The sequence below is a fragment of the Vitis vinifera genome, chromosome 17 (genome assembly GCF_030704535.1).
Source record: "Vitis vinifera cultivar Pinot Noir 40024 chromosome 17, ASM3070453v1".
Taxonomy (NCBI): Eukaryota; Viridiplantae; Streptophyta; class Magnoliopsida; order Vitales; family Vitaceae; genus Vitis; species Vitis vinifera.
The window spans coordinates 18,558,173-18,578,808 of NC_081821.1; the positions used below are offsets into that span (position 1 = coordinate 18,558,173).

General features: G+C 42.3%; 1 protein-coding gene, 11 non-coding genes and 3 pseudogenes across 12 annotated transcripts; 1 reads left to right on the top strand and 14 right to left on the bottom strand.

Annotated features, from left to right (window-relative positions):
• Positions 1 to 305: 305 nt before the first annotated feature.
• LOC132253011 (5S ribosomal RNA) lies at positions 306 to 424 on the bottom strand (annotated as a pseudogene).
• Positions 425 to 692: 268 nt separating this feature from the next.
• Positions 693 to 811, bottom strand: LOC132252968 (5S ribosomal RNA). The gene has a single exon (XR_009464778.1). It is a non-coding gene; the product is annotated as a 5S ribosomal RNA (ribosomal RNA).
• A 680-nt stretch (positions 812 to 1,491) lies between these two features.
• Positions 1,492 to 1,610, bottom strand: LOC132253004 (5S ribosomal RNA; annotated as a pseudogene).
• Positions 1,611 to 5,572: 3,962 nt separating this feature from the next.
• LOC100853289 (uncharacterized) lies at positions 5,573 to 8,399 on the top strand. The gene is made up of 2 exons (XM_019226421.1): positions 5,573 to 6,553; positions 8,208 to 8,399. The coding sequence occupies exons 1-2, from the start codon at positions 5,573 to 5,575 to the stop codon at positions 8,397 to 8,399; spliced, it is 1,173 nt and encodes a 390-aa protein (XP_019081966.1).
• Positions 8,400 to 13,842: 5,443 nt separating this feature from the next.
• LOC132252969 (5S ribosomal RNA) lies at positions 13,843 to 13,961 on the bottom strand. Its single transcript, XR_009464779.1, has one exon. It is a non-coding gene; the product is annotated as a 5S ribosomal RNA (ribosomal RNA).
• A 662-nt stretch (positions 13,962 to 14,623) lies between these two features.
• Positions 14,624 to 14,742, bottom strand: LOC132252977 (5S ribosomal RNA). Its single transcript, XR_009464787.1, has one exon. It is a non-coding gene; the product is annotated as a 5S ribosomal RNA (ribosomal RNA).
• A 315-nt stretch (positions 14,743 to 15,057) lies between these two features.
• On the bottom strand, positions 15,058 to 15,176 carry LOC132252976 (5S ribosomal RNA). Its single transcript, XR_009464786.1, has one exon. It is a non-coding gene; the product is annotated as a 5S ribosomal RNA (ribosomal RNA).
• A 679-nt stretch (positions 15,177 to 15,855) lies between these two features.
• On the bottom strand, positions 15,856 to 15,974 carry LOC132252967 (5S ribosomal RNA). The gene has a single exon (XR_009464777.1). It is a non-coding gene; the product is annotated as a 5S ribosomal RNA (ribosomal RNA).
• Positions 15,975 to 16,279: 305 nt separating this feature from the next.
• Positions 16,280 to 16,398, bottom strand: LOC132252965 (5S ribosomal RNA). Its single transcript, XR_009464775.1, has one exon. It is a non-coding gene; the product is annotated as a 5S ribosomal RNA (ribosomal RNA).
• Positions 16,399 to 17,059: 661 nt separating this feature from the next.
• Positions 17,060 to 17,178, bottom strand: LOC132252978 (5S ribosomal RNA). Its single transcript, XR_009464788.1, has one exon. It is a non-coding gene; the product is annotated as a 5S ribosomal RNA (ribosomal RNA).
• A 323-nt stretch (positions 17,179 to 17,501) lies between these two features.
• On the bottom strand, positions 17,502 to 17,620 carry LOC132252991 (5S ribosomal RNA; annotated as a pseudogene).
• Positions 17,621 to 18,284: 664 nt separating this feature from the next.
• Positions 18,285 to 18,403, bottom strand: LOC132252933 (5S ribosomal RNA). Its single transcript, XR_009464743.1, has one exon. It is a non-coding gene; the product is annotated as a 5S ribosomal RNA (ribosomal RNA).
• Positions 18,404 to 18,726: 323 nt separating this feature from the next.
• LOC132252966 (5S ribosomal RNA) lies at positions 18,727 to 18,844 on the bottom strand. Its single transcript, XR_009464776.1, has one exon. It is a non-coding gene; the product is annotated as a 5S ribosomal RNA (ribosomal RNA).
• Positions 18,845 to 19,509: 665 nt separating this feature from the next.
• LOC132252934 (5S ribosomal RNA) lies at positions 19,510 to 19,628 on the bottom strand. Its single transcript, XR_009464744.1, has one exon. It is a non-coding gene; the product is annotated as a 5S ribosomal RNA (ribosomal RNA).
• Positions 19,629 to 19,951: 323 nt separating this feature from the next.
• Positions 19,952 to 20,070, bottom strand: LOC132253047 (5S ribosomal RNA). The gene has a single exon (XR_009464827.1). It is a non-coding gene; the product is annotated as a 5S ribosomal RNA (ribosomal RNA).
• Positions 20,071 to 20,636: the final 566 nt, after the last annotated feature.

A 20,636-nucleotide genomic window follows, 5' to 3' on the forward strand; every position in this document is an offset into this window, starting at 1 on the left:
CTATGCTATAGTAGTTTGGCTACTTTAGTAATAGTATTTAAGGTATAAATTTTGTTGATACGCCTTTAAAGCTAAGCTACCATGAGTCGAATCAGGCGTTTATGTCGATCGTTCTAAAATGGGGAAAACATTCACATGGGAGAAAATGAGGAAGAACGACAACGATCAATTTCGACGGCTCATATCTAACGATCGGGGTATCAGATAGACGATCGGTCGGTGTGAATGGAAAAGAAAATGGCGAAGCATATTGGCACAAAAAATGTAAACATAAATCATAGAAATTTCATCAGAAAAAAGGAGAAATTGTGCAACACAAGAATTTCCTAAGAGGTCGCCCATCCTAGTACTACTCTCGCCAAAGCATGCTTAGCTACGAAGTTTTGATGGGATCCTGTGCATCACTGCTAGTATGATCTCACCCGCCATGTAATTGCGATATGATCTCTTTCAAGCATTCCCTTCAACTGATCCTACCCTCTACCCTAACATCCTTCTACCTCATCCCGCCACTATACTACCCACCTATTACCCGTCGTACACGCCCCTATCGACGCCCTTCGGTCCTAGCCGCTGGACTTCATTCGCAATTGCTTCCTCTCTTTTGCACGACACTCAATCGGGAAATACGAACATAAATCAAATAAATTCTATATATATATGAAAGAAATTTCATCCAGAAAAAGGAAAAAGGGGTGCAACATGAGGACTTCCCAGGAGGTCACCCATCCTAGTACTACTCTCACCCAAGCAAGCTTAACTACGAAGTTCTGATGGGATCCGATGCATTAGTGCTGGTATGATCACACCCGTCATGTTATTGCGACCTAATCCCCTTATGTGGTATGACTGAGGTACAACTTCTGTCGTGCTTGATAGAAGGAAATAAGGAGAAAAGTTTGTTTTGACAGATGTATTATTATGCGAGTATCTAGGGATGTTTGTCCAAATTGGACAGCATGTCCCTCTTAAAATTGACGCCTGCTTTAGATCTGTACGATTGGATTCGTGTTTTGGTGCATGGTTGGCGTTTGATCGTGACTTTAAAGGGTGGATGGGGGAAGCATGGAAGAGAGAGCTTACCAAGTGGTTTCTAGGGCCTTCGGGTAGTGTTTTGGGACAATTTTTTTTTCAAACCATGAGTCTCGAAGCAAGGATTACAATGGTGGGCTCGGAACATCCTTTCGATGAATGGATGGGAAGACTAGGGAGAAAAGGCGTTTTAAGCCATAACTTGGGCCTCAGGGTTCGAAAAATGTTGGCGTCTGCCCCGATTGCCCTAAAATGGGGAGAACTTCCACGTGGGGGAAAACGGGGAGAATTGAAGGTGGTCGATTTTGACAGTTGATATCTAATGATTGGGGGATCGAATCGAAAATTGGGGGATCGGATCATCGATCGGTCGATGCGGATGGAAATGGGGAGGGCGAAACCTATTGGCATAACGAATGCAGACATAAATCATAGAAATTTCGTAAGAAAAAGGGAGAAGGGGTGTAACATGAGGACTTCCCAAGAGGTCACCCATCCTAGTACTACTCTCATGCAAGCAAGCTTCACTATGGAGTTCTAATGGGATCCAGTGCATTAGTGTTTGTATGAACGCACCCACCATGTTATTTCGATCTAATCCCCTTCAGGCGTTTCCTTTGACCGATCCCACCCTCCACCCTGACATCCTTCTACCTCCTCTTGCCCCTTATACGACCCGCCTATCACCCATCGCACACGCCCCTAGCAACACCCTCTGATCCTGACCACTAGCTAGTGCACGACTCTAGCCCCCTATGGGTCTCACCAACTCCCCAACCCCGGACCCCATTCAAAATTGCTTCTCACCTTTGCACAATACCCAACCAAGAAATACGAACATTAATCAAATAAATTCCATATATATATGAAAGAAATTTTGTCCAGAAAAAGGAAAAAGGGGTGCAATATGAGGACTTCCCAGGAGGTCAACCATCTCTCGCCCAAGCACGCTTAATGATTAGAGCCAAAATATGTGATCTAATGGCACATATTCGATATGATTTGTGAACCAAAGGACATTCAAATCACTCAAATTGACCTAAATCGATGCTAAGGCCCTAGCCATGAGTTTAATTTGTACTTTGGAGACTTATTTCAAGTTCAAAGGAAGAAAATGGTGCATGTTGAATCACTTTAGATTTTGAAAGATCAAGAAAGGGCTAAATAAGGAAATAAGTGAGTCAAGACTCATGGACCATGATGAAAGGTAAGACGAGGACATCATGAGTTTAGAAGATGATAAATGACCATTATGGAGTAAGAAAGAAGGCAAGAAAATGTGGAAAATGTGGCACTAAGCAAAATTCAGCTGCATGGAAATTCAGAACTCAAAAATCTGATGGCAATATATACTTTGAATTTGAGGACAAATTTAGAGCATTTTCTGGTGTCCATTTTATACATACTATATATATTTTTGAAGATCGGGAATTTAAGAGTTCAACACTTCAAACAGTGTGCAAATCAAAGCTAAAATGAAGAAGTTGTGGCCATTTGAAGACAACTGCACCAAGCTAAAAGGTCATTTCAAAATGATTTCGAAATTCAACTTATGAATTTGAAATCCAACTTATGAATTTGAAATCCACTTCAAAATGACACCAATTTCAAATTCACCCACTACCACTTTGATGTTTTGCCTCCTTTACCTCGAGAATTGCATCTAAGGCACTTCATCTGCCCTAAGTGGACCCCACACAACTAGAAATAACCATTTCATTATCTTTAAATTATTTTTAGGAAATTATTTTGTAATAAGTGGCCAATAAGAGTGTGCCACATATTAGGTAATTGATGATATTATATAAACTCTCTTAATTCTAGGTTTTAGGGATCTTAGATCTTTTTCCAAAGAGTTTGACATTGAAGGTGGAAGAAGACGAGAACTTTGGTTTGTTTTCTTTTTCTTCTTTATTAAATATATTGTTTTTAGTTTCTTTTTATTCAAATTATGGATTTTTACCCTATTATGGATTTTGAATGTGATATCACCTCCATGAGAGGCTTAGAGCCAACTTGGGGCTTGAAGCATGAAAACCTAAGGGTTAGGAAACCTATAGGGATAATGGGTAAATTATTATAACAATGAGATTAATTATAGGTTGGGTGACAATTTATCAATTTTTTTTATCCTATCCTTGTGAGTTCGTTTAGGGAATGATACGATAGGTTATTACCCAATACTAGTGATTTCTTGGTAATTCTTTATCATTAGTTATCTTCATCTTCCTTATCGTTATTTGCCCCAAAACAAAGTTATAAGGAGTAGGAAGGGCTAAAAAGCCAAATCTTAAACTAGTAATCAATCTCATTAATTTGATGGTTTTAGGAATCTATTTTAAAAAGGGAAAATTAGGTTTTGGATGCAATTTTGAGTTATAGAACTCAACTTGATCACAAGCGGCCAAGGATCCTATCCTTGTGAGTTCATTTAGGGAATGATACAGTAGGTTATTACCCGATACTAGTGATTCTTGGTAATTCTTGATCATTAGTTATCTTCGTTTTCATTATCATTATTTTCCCCAAAACAAAGCTATAAGGAGTAGGAAACGTTAGAAAGCCAAATCTTAAACTAGTAATCAATCTCATTCATTTGACGGTTTTAGGAATCTGTTTTAAAAATGGAAAATTAGGTTTCAGATGCAATTTTGAGTTATAGAACTCCACTTGATCGCGAGCGGCCAAGGATCCCAAAACCCTAAGATCATATTACTTAAAATACCCTTGTTTTCTCTAATTTCTATACCCTAGGTTGGATTGTGGAAAACCCCAAACTTGAATCGATTGAATTTAAAATCAATATTTATTTTGTTATTAATTTAATTTCTTTTACTTAGTTTCACATTATTCTCATATTGTTTTTCACTTTAGGATTTAAACGAAAGTAATTTATTTATTTTAGTATTGACAATTTCCATAAGCCAGTCCTTGAGGAGGATACCTAGAGTACTATAAAAGTCGTAGTGACTCTTTCTCTAGTTTTTCTTTACCAGAGTTGCTACGTAAAAAGGTTAAGTATTTTGGTACAATAGAGAAGTTCGGTCAAGAAATTGGCGCCGTTGTCGGGGACTAGCAACCGTCATAACTAGGATATAGTGCATTTGCTTTGTTTTAGTTCTTTTAATTTTTTTTCTTTACATATATATTTTTCTTCTATTTTATGCTTAGTTGGGAAAGAGATTTTTCAGGTAGACTTCAAAGAACAACTAAGGAATCTCAACCAAATATGGAGGACACTAAAGAATCCAACAACAATAACAACAGGCCACGACCACCTATGCAGGACCAAAGAACTATGAAAGAGTTTCTAAATCCTCTCAGGTTGAGCACACCATCGTGTTTTATGCTACCTCCAAATCACGATCATGTTACCATTCGGCCTCAAGTGGTATCTCAACTACCCATTTTTAGGGGGACGGAAAATGAAAACCATACTCTCACATCAAGGAACTTAAGGACATCATTTCAATTTTTCGAGAAGCCAACACTCCTTTGGAGATTTTTCACATGAAGCTATTCCCCTTGTCATTGAAGGATAAACCTAAAACTTGGTTAAATAGTCTTTAGACCTTATAGTATCAGAAATTGGGGTGATCTAAAATCAATGTTTTTGCATAAATTATTTCCAACACATAAAACCAGTGCATTGAAAAATGAGATCTCGAGTTTCAAGGCTATGAAGGATGAGAAATTTTTTGCATGCTGGGAAAGATTCAGGGAAATGGTTGCAGCATGCCCCCATCACAGATTTGACAATTGGACGCTAGTATCGTATTTCAATGAAGGCATGTCACCACCAATGAAACAACTTCTCGAGAATATGTGTGGAGGAGATTTCATGAATTAAAACCCTGATGAAGGATTTCAATTCCTTGATTATGTTGCCAAGGTATCTAGAAGTTGGGAAGAACCAATTGTCAAGGAACCATCTAGAGATAGAATAATGAACAGGGCAAGAGCTAATGGAAGGTATACCTTACCAGAGGGTTTAGATGTCCAAGCAAAGTTTACAACCATTACGAAAAGATTGGATGATTTGGAAGCCAAGGGAGTTCAAGAGGTACAAATAGTCAATGAGGGAGTAACTCAACTGTGCTTGATATGTAAGTCTACGAAACATGGTGTGCAATCTTGTCCCACTCTACCTATAATGCAAGACATGTTTTCAGAGCAAGCCAATGCCTTAAGGACATACAAGCAATATTCTAGCAATTCTCCATATTCCAACACTTATAATCCGGGTTGGAGGAATCATCCAAATCTATCATGGAGAAGAGGTAACAATGGCTAGTTTCAGCAGCAAGGAAACCGATTTTAGGGTAATCATACTAATGGGCATCAAGGTTTTCAACCACAAGGTATGCCATCTCAAAATTTTTAACAGCAACATCAAACCTCATCATCTAACTCTAGCTTGGAAGATATGATGAGAGAGTTTATATAGAAGCAAAACAAGCGTAATGAAGATCAAAATAGGATAAATGCTCAAACATCTCAAAAACTAGTAGATATTCGAACCACTTTGAGCCAACTTGTTATGGGTTTATCTCAAGAGAAAGGAAAGTTCCCAACTCAACCACAGAAAAATCCGAGAGGGGTAAATGAAGTTTTTGAAGTGCAAAAGGAAGATTGCAATGCAGCTATCACACTCAAAAATGGGAAAGAATATGAAGGGCCCGAGTTACCTGTAAGTGAAGATATTCCTGCTAGAGATGAACCAACCGTGGAGAAAAATGCCAAAAATGAGAAAGTGTCTGAAAAATATGAGGAAGTCATTGTGAGCAAAGATAAAAGGAGTGTTTCCAATCATTTGCCTTTCCCTTTAGCTATGCAGAGACACAAAGTAAGGGATAAGACTTTAGAGACTTTGGAAGTTTTGAAGCAAGTGAAGATCAACACTCCACTCCTTGATATGATCAAGCAAGTGCCTGCTTATGCAAAGTTCCTCAAAGACTTATGCATTGTGAAGAGAATGATTAAATTAAGCAAGAAAGCATTCCTCACCGAGCAAGTCAGTGCCATCATTGAGAATAAGGCAATGCTGAAGTATAAAGATCCAGGTTGTCCTACTATCTCGGTTCAGATTGGAGACTCATTCATGGATAGGGCTTTGTTAGATTTGGGAGCTAGTGTAAATTTGCTTCCATATTCAATCTATAATCAATTGGGATTGGGAGAGCTTAAGGCTACTACCATTACACTCTCTTTTGCTGACCGTTCAATTAAAGTACCTAGAGGAGTAGTCGAAGATGTCTTGGTGCAAGTTGAAAAGTTCTACTACGCAGTGGACTTTGTGGTGTTAGATACAAAACCGTTGAAAAAGGGTGTCAATTCTGTTCCAATTATTCTTAGGAGACCCTTCCTTGCTATAACCAATGCTTTTATTAACTGTCGAAATAGATTGATGCAGTTATCTTTTGGGAACATGACAGTGGAAATGAATGTCTTCAATTTATGCAAGCAACCGATGGACCAAGATGATGTGGAGAATGAGGAAGCATGCCTTATAGAGGCCTTGGTGCAAAAACACATAGAAAATTTAATGAAAGAAAATATAGATGAATTTTTCTCTACAATCGTTAAAGAAGAATGTGTTGAAGTTGCTACAAAGTGGAAAGAAATATGTACCATTCAATCTTTGAATAGTGTTGAGAATGATGAAGAAAGCAAAAAGGGGGAGGTTGAGATCAACAAACTAGAGTTAAAGCCCCTACCACATGGTTTAAAGTATGTTTATTTAGAGAAAAATGAAGAAAAACCTATGGTCATTTCAACTACATTAACTGAAGAACAAGAAATCAAACTTTTGAAGATGCTTAAAGAGAATAAAAGAGTAATTGGTTAGTCTATTTCAGATTTGAGAGGGATAAATCCCTTGATTTTCATGCATCATATTTATTTGGAAGATAATGCAAAACCAATAAGGCAACCACAAAGAAGGCTAAATCCCCTTATGCAAGATGTAGTCAAAAATGAGGTATTGAACCTTTTAGATGCAGGTATTATTTATCCTATCTTTGATAGTAGTTGGGTGAGCCCCACTCAAGTAATACCTAAGAAAAACGGGATAACTGTGGTGAAGAATGATGAAGGAGAGCTTATTCCTACAAGGTTGACTACAGGTTGGCGAGTATGCATTGATTTTAGGAAGTTGAATGCAGACACCAAGAAAGATCATTTTCCATTACCTTTCTTAGATCAGGTTTTGGAGAGGGTAGCTGGTCATGACTATTATTGCTTCTTGGATGGCTATTCAGGTTACTTTCAAATTGCCATTGCATTGGAGGATCAAGAGAAAACCACATTCACATGCCCATTTGGCACCTATGCTTATAAGTGCATGCCTTTTGGTCTTTGTAATGCGTCGGCCACATTTCAAAGGTGTATGCTCAGTATCTTCAGTGACATGGTAGAGAGAATCATGGAAGTTTTCATGGATGATCTAATAGTTTAGGAGAAGACCTTTGATGATTGTCTCTTAAATTTGAAAAAAGTTTTGAAAAGGTGCATTGAGAAGGATTTGGTCCTAAATTGGGAGAAATGTCACTTTATGCCAACCTCAGGGGTAGTACTTGGTCATATCATTTCTAGAGAGGGCATTCAAGTAGATCCAGCAAAAATTGAGCTCATCTCAAAGCTACCTTCGCCTACTACTGTTAAAGAGGTGAAACAATTTTTGGGGCATGCAGGTTTTTATAAGAGGTTCATGCAGGACTTCTCATAAATCTCTCAACCTCTTTGTGCTTTATTTCTTTAAGATACAGAATTCATATGGACTAAAGCATACCAAGAAGCTTTTGACATACTAAAGTCACTCCTCACTACTGCACCAATTGTGAGACCTCCCAATTGGTCTCTTCCATTTGAGTTGATGTGTGATGCTAGTGACTATACATTGGGAGCTATACTAGGTCAAAGGAGGATGGAAAACCATATGTGGTGTATTATGCTAGTAAAACCCTCAATAATGCTCAGAAGAACTACACAACTACTAAAAATGAGCTCCTTGTAGTGGTGTTTGCACTCGATAAATTCAAGAACTACCTTTGGGAACTTCAATAGTAATTTTTACTGATCATACAACCTTGAAATATCTACTCAACAAAAAGTATGCCAAAGCAAGACTTATCAGATGGATCCTTTTTCTTCAAGAATTTAACATTCAAATCAAGGATAAGCAAGGGGTAGAGAATGTGGTTGTTGATCATCTCTCCCGAGTTAAAGTAGAGTCATATTTTGAGGAAGCACAGATTAATGATGAGTTTCCTGATGATGCACTTTGTGCAATGGAGAAGTTGCCTTGGTTCTCAAACATAGTCAACTGCTTGGCAATTGGAGAGCTTCCCTTAAAATGGAACATATAGATGAAGAAGTATTTTCTTTCGCAGAAAAAACACTATGCTTGGGATGATCCACATTTGTATAAGTTTTGCCCAGATCAAATTATTCGGAGATATGTTCCAGAGGATGAACAACAAGACATATTGAAAATGTGCCATGAGAGAGCTTGTGGAGGTCATTTTTCTTCGAGGAAGACTTCAGCAAAAATTCTACAGAGTGGATTCTATTGGACAACTATGTTCAAGGATTGTAACACTCACTGCAAAAGTTGTCCACAATGTCAACAACTGGGGAAAATCAACACAAAGGTATCAAATGCCACAAAATTATATTTGTGTTCTTTAAGTCTTTGATTGTTGGGGCCTTGACTTTATGGGACCATTCCCTCCTTCTTTTGGTAATCTTTATATTTTGGTGGGAGTGGATTATGTCTCTAAATGAGTAGAAGCAGTGGCATGCAAGAGCAATGATCACAAAGTGGTGCTCTAATTTTTAAAGGAGAATATTTTCTCTAGGTTTGGCATTCCGAGAGCAATCATTAGTGATAGAGGTTCACACTTTTGTAACAAGCCATTTTCCACTCTTTTGTAGATATATGGAGTGAGACATAAAGTGTCCACCCCATATCACCCTCAAACGAATGGGCAAGTTGAGCTAGCAAATCGGGAGATTAAGAGAATCCTCAAAAAAATAGTTAATACTACAAGAAAAGATTGGTTTACCAAGTTGAGTGATGCACTTTGGGCATATTGGACAACTTATAAGACTGTCCTTGGCATGTTACCATATCGTACTGTTTATGGTAAAGCATGTCATTTTCCTGTAGAGCTTGAATATCATGCATATTGGGTTATAAAGAAGATGAACTTTGATTAGGATCAAGCTGGAGCTAAAAGGAAATATGATCTGAATGAACTTGAGACATATCGAAATGAGAGTTATGAATGCTTACGAAATGTAAGGGAAAAACACAAATTCTACCATGACAAGCTTATTTTACGAATGGGGTTCAAGCAAGGTGAAAAGGTGTTGTTGTTAGACTCCAAGCTTCACATTTTTCTGGGAAAGCTTAGGTCAAGGTGGAATAGCCCTTATGTAGTAAAGAAAGTCTTCCCTTATGGCACCGTGACCCTTTAGAATCCGAGGACTGGTAATGAATTCAAAGTTAATGGTCAGCGCTTAAAACATTTCATTGAAAGATTTGAGACATAAGAGGAGAATCCCCATTTTCTTGATAGGGATGTTCAAAAGGGTTGAAGTATTTTCTGAAAATCCAGTAGGTAAAAATTAGATTTAGGTAAAACTTTTATTTAATTAATTTTGCTTTTATTTTGTTTTATTTATGTATTTATTTATTTTCCTTTGTTTAGTTTTGCATTTTCAATTAGTCATTAGCAAAGTTTAGATTCTCACCATTTATATTATTCTCTATGCATAATTTTGCTACTAATCTTGTTGCATTTGTGCAAGACTAGTTTATGTGAAGTCCTCATAACAAACTTCTCACTCGATGATCTTGAGGTAAAAGCTTCCTTTTTCCTTTCTTTTGACCCATTATCCTACACATTGGGGACAATGTGTAATTTAGGTTGAGGGGGGAAGGCCTATTAACCCTAATTTTTTTCAAAAGTATGCATGTTATCTTAGGTTAGTTAATGAGATTCTTGACTTGCCTTGGTAACTCATGGTTTATTTTGCATGAGAATGCTTTAAGTAGTATTATTTCTTTAGAATTTGAGAAAAAATACAGTTAGAGCAAGAGTATTAGTTCACTTACCTTATCTTTATATACCTTTAAGTACAAAAATAGTTAGGTTGAATCCTTGGAATACCTTCAATTTTTCTTTGATGGTTATTTTCCATTTAAGACTCAAAGCATGTGTACCCTTATGGTATCTTGATTAAGATAATTTCTTTAGCTTAAAAGGAGTTGTTCTTAAGCAATAAAAGGAGGAAATGAAAAAAAAAAATTGAAAATGACTGATTTAAGCTTGAGCAATTATCTAAGGGGGTAATGGCCTTGTGTCTTCAAGCTTTGGTGCCTGAAACCAACTGGTTAGGAGTCATCGATATCTTGCTCGTTACGTAAGCTAAACTTAGTTTAAAAACAAATAAAAATAAAATAAATGTTTGGGAAATTCGACCTTGTTCTACCTTGAACTAGGGTGATACCTGAGAGGTAAGTGGCCTATAAAGGTCCTCAATACCTGGTACCTTGGGTGAAAACACGGGAGTTTCCAGTGGATCCCTATTAAGCCATATAGAAGGAGATTTCCTAAACTAAGAAAGAAAAATCAAAATAAATTTTCCTCTCTTTAACTTAAAGAATGATGAAATTTGAGTTTAAGAAAAGTCTTAAGAAAAATACTATGAGGGGATGCCAAAATTAAGCACATGAGGTTTAGGTGGAAAGAACCAATCAAGGAAAATCAAAAGACACTAAGGAGAATGCTAAACATGGATGCACATTTATGTATACAAAGATAAGGTGAGAAAACTAGGAAATTGCATATTTTGTGTCATCTTGCTCAATTCTAGGAAATTTGACTTCTAGGGTATCTTGTGTGTGAAACATGTTATGTTGAGTCAATATGGTTTCATGAATCTCATTACATATTTTTCATTTTTTTTACTTTTTTCACTAGCTAGGGACTAACAAAGTTTAGGTTAAGGGAGATGATTGGAGCCAAATTATGTGTTATAATGGCACATATTCGATATGATTTGTGCACCAAAAGACATTCAAATCACCCAACTTGACCTAAATCGATTCTAAGGCCCTAGCCATGAGTTTAATTTGTACTTTGGAGACTTATCTCAGGTTCAAAGGAAGAAAATGGTGCAAGTTGAATCACTTTAGATTTTGAAAGATCAAGAAATGGCTAAATAAGGAAATAAGTGAATCAAAACGCATAGACCATGACGAAAGGCAAGACGAGGACATCATGAGTTTGGAATATGAGAAATGAACATTATGGAGTAAGAAAGAAGGTAAGAAAACATGGGAAATGAGGCATGAAGCAAGATTCAGCTGCATGGAAATTCAAAACTCAAAAATCAGATGGCAATATATACTCTGACTTTGAGGAAAATTTTAGAGCACTTCTTGGATTCCATTTTATACATAATATATATCATTTCTAAGATCAGGAAAGTAGGAGTCCAACACTTTAAATGGTGTGCAAATTGGAGCTGAAATGAAGAAGTTATGGTCATTTTAAGAAAACTGCACCAAGTTGAAGGGTCATTTCGAAATTCAACTTATGAATTCGAAATCCAACTTATGAATTCGAAATCTACTTCGAAATGACACCAGTTTTGAATTCACCCACTGCCACTTTGATGTTTCACCTCCTCTACCTCGAGAATTGCATCTAGGGCACTCCATATGCCCTAAGTGGACCCCACACGACTAGAAATCACCATTTCATTATTTTTTAATTATTTTTAGGAAATTATTTTGTAATAAGTGGCCAATAAGATTGTGCCACATGTTAGGTAATTAATGATATTATGCATTTCCTCTCCAAAAAAAAGTCTGCTTTATGTCCGAATCTCCCAAAAAAAAAAAAAATCCTTACCAAAAGAAATCAATTCCTCCATGTCCTCTCCAAAAAAAATCCTCTGCCCTCTTTTCTGTTCCTTTTGTCTTATTTATATGGCAGCCCACTCCTATGGGAAATTTTTGTTTCCTTTTTGGAGATGTATTTCTAACCTTAAAGGAGATCCCACTTTCTAAACTTCTAATGGCACTTTCTATTTCAATTGACTTAATAAAATAAACGTGCCAACCCAAAGAACATTATCTGGTGGGCCCCTAGAATATTCCCCTCTCTTCCAATGGCGAATGCGTGGCTGTGAATTCTTCTTTTGCCTCAGGCATTGGTTTCTTGAACCAAGCAGAATAAGTATACCCAAAATGTCCTCTCCCTACTTCGCCAACCTCATACCTACTAGTGAACTGCCTCGAGAACTCGGAACTCTTATCCAAACCTCCCACCGCAGCTTCCTCATCCTCCCCCTCCAATATCGCAACCACCTTCTTTCCCTGCCTTCAGGCCAGCAGCGCCTTTATATGCTTCGCCGAAGACGGTGGTGGAAACGGCCTCTTGAAGAACCGCCTGGCGTGGAGCTAGCGCTCCGCACCATCAGAGACTTCTTAGAGGAAAGGTAGTGCATCAGACTAGGACTATAGAAGGGAAAGATCGGCGAGTGCTTCCTTGGCCCCTCCGCCTCATCCTTGTTGACTGCTCCAGAGGTTGCAGAAGGTTCCAAAGACTCAGGGGCGTACGGATTCGGCTTCAGAGCCTTTGAGGCACAGATTCCCATTTCCTCGCTTTCTAGAAACCCATGTCATTGCTTCGTTTATCACATGTATTCAGAACAGCTTGGTTTGATGGCGATGTGGTGGCCAGAGGTCATTCCACTTATGGCGGTTGGCCAAGGTTGAGCTTTGGGAGTCAGAATAGATCTAAGATTTTAAAGAGAGAAATAGAAAGAGAGATGGAGCGAAGAAGTTGGGTAATTCCAGGAGAAATGAATATAGAGAATAAAATAGGATCAAAACGAGAATAGGCACCCATCTCATCTTAAAGAAAAAAATGAAAGTAATAAAAAGAAAAAGAAAAAGAGAAAAAAAAATGGCCCAGTCGCTTCCATTTATGTCTTCTCTGTGAATGTATGTGGGTCCCTCCACCTTGCAGGCTCTAGAACACGCCTAAGTGGACTATGCCAAAAGAAATGTCCAAGTGACCTATTCTAGAAAGGTGCCTAAGTGACCTAAGTAAGACCAGGTAAACCTAAGTGGGTCAAGAGTACCTAAATGGGCCTAGGGTGCCTAAGTGGGCCTAAGGTGGTGCCTAATGGGACTAAGTCTAAATTAGGGCTACCAAGAGATACAATGGAGTTAGATGAATCCCTCAACCAAAGTCCCCAATGTGGCTTAGAAAAGATAGGGTACACGAGTAGTAATGGGCCACCAGGGAATTACTATAAAGTATCGAACAAGTACCTAATAGGACATGTACTAGGAGGACAAAATTGAGGGTCAACACCCATCCTAATACTACTCTCACCCAAGCACGCTTAATTGCGGAGTTCTGATGAGACCCGACGCATTAGTGCTAGTATGATTTCACCCCGCAATGTTATTGCGACCTAAACCCCTTAAGGCGTTCCCTTCGACCGATCCATCCCTCCACCTTGACATCCTTCTACCTCTTCCCGCCCCTCATACGACCCACCTATCACCTGTTGCACATGCCCCTGCCGACACCCTTCGATCCTAACCACTAGTCAGTGCACGATTCTTGCCCCCCTATGGGTCCCACCAACTCCCCAACCCCGGACCCTATTCGGAATTACTTCCCCACCTTTGCACGACTCCCAGTCGGGAAATACGATCATGGATCAAATAAATTCCATATATATATATATGAAAGAAATTCTATTCAGAAAAAGGAAAAAGGGGTCCAACACGAGGACTTCCCAGGAGGTCACCCATCCTAGTACTATTCTCGCCCAAGCACACTTATCTGCGGAGTTCTGATGGGATCCGGTGCATTAGTGCTAGTATGATCGTACCCCTCATGTTATTTTGACCTAATCCCCTTATGTGGTATGATAGAGGTGCAATTTCTGGTGTGCTTGTTAGAAGAAAATATGGGGAAAAGTTTCTTTTGACATACGTATTATTATGCGAGTATCTGAGGATGTTCGTCCAGGTCGGACGGTGTCCCCCTCTTAAAATTGATGCCTTCTTTCAATTCGTAAGGTTGGATTCGTGTATTGGTGCATGGATTGGGGTTTGATCATAACTTTAAAGGGTAGATGGGGGAAACGTGGAAGCGAGAGTTTGCCAGGTGGTTTCTCGGGCCTTCGGGTAGAGTTTTGGGACAATTTTTTTTTTCAAACCGCGAGTCACGACGCGAGGATCGCAATGGTGCGCTCGGATCATCCTTTCGATGAACGGATGGGGTGACTAGGGAGGGAAGGCGTTTTGGGCCATAACTTGGGTCTCGGGGCTCGGAAAAGGTTGGTGTCTATGCCAATCGTCTTAAAATGCGGGAAAATTTCACGAGGGAAAAAACAGGAAAGATCGGCGACAGTCGATTTCGACGGTTGATATCTAAGGATCAGGGGCTCGGATAGACGACAGGTCGGTGCAGATTGAAAAGGGAGAGGTGAAACCTATTGGCACGACAAATGCGGACATAAATCATACAAATTCCGTCATAAAAAGAGAGAAGGGGTGCAACACGAGGACTTCCCAGGAGGTCACCCATCCCAGTACTACTCTCGCCCAAGCACACTTAGCTGCGGAGTTCTGATGGGATTCGGTGCATTAGTGTTGGTTTGATCGCACAAGTCATGTTATTGCGACCTAATCCCCTTCTAGCGTTCCCCTTCGACCGATCCCACCCTCCGCCTTGACATCCTTCTACTTCTTCCCGCCCCTCATACGACCCACATATTACCTGTCGCACATGCCCCCACGAACGCCCTCCAATCCTGATCGCTAGTCGGTGCACGACTCTCGCCCCCCTTGTGGGTCCCCCCAACCCCGGACCCTGTTCGGAGTTGCTTCCTCGCCTTTGCACGACACCCAACCGGGAAATACGATCATAGATCAAATAAATTCCATATATATATGGAAGAAATTCCGTCCATAAAAAGGAAAAAGAGGTGCAACACGTGGACTTCCCAGGAGGTCACCCATCCTAGTACTACTCTCACAAAAGCGCGCTTAACTGCGGAGTTCTGATGGGATCCGGTGCATTAGTGCTGGTATGATCGCACCCATCATGTTATTGCGACCTAATTCCCTTATCTTGTGTGATTGAGGTGCAACTTCTGGTGTGCTTGATAAAAGGAAATCTGGGGAAAAGTTTGTTTTGATAGATGTCTTATTATGCGAGTATCTGGGGATGTTCGTCCAGATCGGACGGTGTAGCCCTCTTAAAATTGATGCCTTCTTTCGATCCATACGGTTGGATTTGCGTTTTGGTGCATGGATTAGGGTTTGATCGTGACTTTAAAGGGTGGATGGGGAAGCATGGAAGCGAGAGCTTGCCAGGTGGTTTCTGGGGCCTTCGGGTAAAGTTTTGGGACAATTTTTTTTTTCAAACCGTGAGTCTCGACGCGAGAATCGCAATGGTGGGCTCGGATCATCCTTTCGACGAACGGATGGGGAGACTAGGGAGGAAAGGCGTTTTGGGCCATAACATGGGCCTCGGGGCTCGGAAAAGGCCGGCGTCAGTGCCGATCGTCTTAAAATGGGAAAAATTTTCACGTGGGAAAAAACGGGAAAGATCGGCGACGGTCGATTTCGACAACTGATATCTAACGATCAGGGGAACGGATCAACAATCGGCCGGTGCGGATGGAAAAGGGAGGGGCGAAACCTATTGGCACGATGAATGCGGAACTAAATCATACAAATTCCATCATAAAAAGAGAGAAGGTCATAAAAAGAGAGAAGAGGTGCAACACGAGGACTTCCCAAGAGGTCACCCATCCCAGTACTACCCTCACCCAAGCACGCTTAACTACGGAGTTCTAATGGGATCCAGTGCATTAGTGCTAGAATGATCGCACCCGTCATGTTATTGCGACCTAATCCCTTTCAGGCGTTTCGTTTCGATCGATCCCACCCTCCGCCCTGACATCCTTCTACCTCTTCCCGCCCCTCATACGACCCACCTATCACCCGTCGCACACGCCCCCGCGAACACCCTCCGATCCTGATCTCTAGTCGGTGCACGACTCTCGCCCCCCTTGTGGGTCCCCCCAACTCCCCAAACCCGGACCCCGTTCGGAGTTACTTCCTCGCCTTTGCACGACCATAGATCAAATAAATTCCATATATATATATGGAAGAAATTCCGTCCATAAAAAGGAAAAAGGGGTGCAACACGAGGACTTCCCAAGAGGTCACCCATTCTAGTACTACTCTCGCCCAAGCACGCTTAACAGCGGAGTTCTGATGGGATCCAGTACATTAGTGCTGGTATGATTGCACCTGTCATGTTATTGCGACCTAATTCCCATATCTGGTGTGATTGAGGTGCAACTTCTGGTGTGCCTGATAGAAGGAAATCTGGGGAAAAGTTTGTTTTGACAGATGTATTATTATGCGAGTATCTGGGGATGTTCGTCCAGATAGGACGATGTGCCCCTCTTAAAATTGACGCCTTCTTTCGATCCGTACGGTCGGATTCGCGTTTTGGTGCATGGATTGGGGTTTGGTCGTGACTTTAAAGGGTGGATGGGGAAGCATGGAAGCGAGAGCTTGCCAGGTGGTTTCTGGGGCCTTCGGGTAAAGTTTTGGGACAATTTTTTTTTTCAAACCGTGAGTCTCGACGCGAGAATCGCAATGGTGGGCTCGGATCATCCTTTCGACGAACGGATGGGGAGACTAGGGAGGAAAGGCGTTTTGGGCCATAACATGGGCCTCGGGGCTCGGAAAAGGCCGGCGTCAGTGCCGATCGTCTTAAAATGGGAAAAATTTTCACGTGGGAAAAAACGGGAAAGATCGGCGACGGTCAATTTCGACAGCTGATATCTAACGATCGGGGGAACGGATCAACAATCGGCCGGTGCGGATGGAAAAGGGAGGGGTGAAACCTATTGGCACGACGAATATGGACAAAAATCATACAAACTCCGTCATAAAAAGGAAGAAGGGGTGCAACACAAGGACTTCCCAGGAGGTCACCCATCCCTGTACTACTCTCGCCCAAGCACGCTTGACTACGGAGTTCTTATGGGATCCGGTATATTAGTGTTGGTATGATCGCACTCGTCGTGTTATTACGACCTAATCCCCTTGAGTCGTTCCCTTTCAATCGATCCCACCCTCCGCCCTGACATCCTTTTACCTCTTCCCGCCCCTCATACGACCCACCTATCACCCGTCGCACACGCCCCCGCGAACGCCCCCCGATCCTAATCGCTAGTCGGTGCACGACTCTCGCCCCCCTTGTGGGTTCCCCTAACTTCCTAACCCCGGACCCCGTTCGGAGTTGCTTCCTCGCCTTTGCACGACACCCAACCGGGAAATACGATCATAGATCAAATAAATTACATATATATATGGAAGAAATTCCGTCCATAAAAAGGAAAAAGGGGTGCAACACGATGACTTCCCAGGAGGTCACCCATCCTAGTACTACTCTCGCCCAAGCACCCTTAACCGCGGAGTTTTGATGCGATCCGAAGCATTAGTGCTGGTATGATCGAACCCGTCATGTTATTGCGACCTACTTCCCTTATCTGGTGTGATTGAAGTACAACTTCTGGTGTGCTTGATAGAAGGAAATCTGGGGAAAAGTTTGTTTTCACAGATGTATTATTATGCGAGTATCTGGGGATGTTCGTCCAGATCGAACGGTGTGCCCCTCTTAAAATTGACGCCTTCTTTCGATCCTTATGGTTGGATTCGCGTTTTGGTGCATGGATTGGGGTTTGATCATGACTTTAAAGGGTGGATGGGGGAAGCATGGAAGCGAGAGCTTGCCGGGTGGTTTTTGGGGCCTTCGGGTAGTGTTTTGGGAAAATTTTTTTTTTCAAACCGCGAGTCTCGACGCAAGGATCGCAATGGTGGGCTCGGATCATCCTTTCGACCAACGGATGGGGAGACTAGGGAGGAAAGGCGTTTTGGGCCATAACTTGAGCCTCGGGGCTCGGAAAAGGTTGGCGTCTGTGCCGATCGTCTTAAAATGGGGGAAATTTTCACGTGGGAAAAAAACCAGAAAAGATAGGCGACGGTAGATTTCAACGGCTGATATCTAACGATCGGCGGATCGGATCGACGATCGGCCGGTGCGGATCGAAAAGGGAGGGGCAAAACCTATTGGCACGGCGAATGCGGACATAAATCATACAAATTCCGTCATAAAAAGGGAGAAGGGGTGTAACACGAGGACTTCCCAAGAGGTCACCCATCCCAGTACTACTCTCGCCCAAGCACGCTTAGCTGCGGAGTTCTGATGGGATCCGGTGCATTAGTGCTGGTATGATCGCACCCGTCGTGTTATTGCGACCTAATCCCCTTCAGGCGTTCCCTTTCGATCAATCCCACCCTCCGCCCTGACATCCTTCTACCTTTTCCCGCCCCTCATACGACCCACCTATCACCCGTCGCACACGTCCCCGCGAATGCCCTCCGATCCTGATCGCTAGTCGGTGCACGACTCTCGCCCCCCTTGTGGGTCCCCCCAACTTCCCAACCCCGGACCCCGTTCGGAGTTGCTTCCTCGCCTTTGCACGACACCCAACCGGGAAATACGATCATAGATCAAATAAATTCCATATATATATGGAAGAAATTTCGTCCATAAAAAGGAAAAAGGGGTGTAACACGAGACTTCCCAGGAGGTCACCCATCCTGGTACTACTCTCGCCCGAGCACGCTTAGCTGCAGAGTTCTGATGGGATCCAGTGCATTAGTGCTGGTATGATCGCACCCATCATATTATTGCGACCTAGTTCCCTTATCTGGTGTGATTGAGGTGCAACTTCTTGTGTGGTTGATAGAAGGAAATCTGGGGAAAAGTTTGTTTTCACAGATTTATTATTATGCGAGTATCTGGGGATGTTCGTCCAGATCGGACGGTGTGCCCCTCTTAAAATTGACGCCTTCTTTGGATCCGTACGGTTGGATTCGCGTTTTGGTGCATGGATTGGAGTTTGATCGCGGCTTTAAAGGGTGGATGGGGGAAGCATGGAAGCGAGAGCTTGCCGGGTGGTTTCTAGGGCCTTCGGGTAGAGTTTTGGGACAATTTTTTTTTTTCAAACCGCGAGTCTCGACACGAGGATCGCAATGGTGGGCTCGGATCATCCTTTCGACGAACGGATGGGGAGACTAGGGAGGAAAGGCATTTTGGGCCATAACTTGGGCCTCGGGGCTCGGAAAAGGTTGGCGTCTGTGCCAATCATCTTAAAATGGGGGAAATTTTTACGTGGGAAAAAAACCAGAAAAGATCGACGACGGTCGATTTCAACGGCTGATATCTAACGATCGGCGGATCGGATCGACGATCGGCCGGTGTGGATCGAAAAGGGAGGGGCGAAACCTATTGGCACTACGAATGCGGACATAAATCATACAAATTCCGTCATAAAAAGGGAGAAGGGGTGTAACACGAGGACTTCCCAAGAGGTCACCCATCCCAGTACTACTCTCGCCCAAGCACGCTTAGCTGCGGAGTTCTGATGGGATCCGGTGCATTAGTGCTGGTATGATCGCACCCGTCGTGTTATTGCGACCTAATCCCCTTCAGGCGTTCCCTTTCGATCGATCCCACCCTCCGCCCTGACATCCTTCTACCTTTTCCCGCCCCTCATACGACCCACCTATCACCCGTCGCACACGCCCCCGCTAACGCCCTCCGATCCTGATCGCTAGTCGGTGCACGACTCTCGCCCCCCTTGTGGGTCCCCCCAACTTCCCAACCCCGGACCCCGTTCGGAGTTGCTTCCTCGCCTTTGGACGACACCCAACCGGGAAATACGATCATAGACCAAATAAATTCCATATATATATGGAAGAAATTCCGTCCATAAAAAGGAAAAAGGGGTGCAACACGAGGACTTCCCAGGAGGTCACCCATCCTAGTACTACTCTCGCCCAAGCACGCTTAACTGCGGAGTTCTGATGGGATCCGGTGCATTAGTGCTGGTATGATCGCACCCATCATGTTATTGCGACCTAGTTCCCTTATCTGGTGTGATTGAGGTGCAACTTCTGGTGTGCTTGATAGAAGGAAATCTAGGGAAAAGTTTGTTTTGACAGATGTATTATTATGCGAGTATCTGGGGATGTTCGTTCAGATCGGACGGTGTGCCCCTCTTGAAATTGACGCCTTCTTTCGATCCGTACGGTTGGATTCGCGTTTTGGTGCATGGATTGGGGTTTGATCGTGACTTTAAAGGGTGGATGGGGGAAGCATGGAAGCGACAGCTTGCCGGGTGGTTTCTGGGGCCTTCGGGTAGAGTTTTGGGACAGTTTTTTTTTTCAAACCGCGAGTCTCGACGCGAGGATCGCAATGGTGGGCTCGGATCATCCTTTCGACGAACGGATGGGGAGACTAGGGAGGAAAGGCGTTTTGGGCCATAACTTGGGCCTCGGGGCTCGGAAAAGGTTGGCGTCTGTGTCGATCGTCTTAAAATGGGGGAAATTTTCACGTGGGAAAAAACGGGAAAGATCGGCGACGGTCGATTTCGACGGCTGATATCTAACGATCGGGGGATCGGATCGA

What these genes read in the sequence shown, in the direction of transcription:
- LOC100853289 (XM_019226421.1), top strand. Translation starts at nt 5,573, where the DNA reads ATGGGTTTATCTCAAGAGAAAGGAAAGTTCCCAACTCAACCACAGAAA. An exon ending in CATGCCTTATAGAGGCCTTG is followed by an intron (nt 6,554 to 8,207) that starts GTGCAAAAACAC and finishes ATTCAAATCAAG; the next exon opens with GATAAGCAAGGGGTAGAGAA.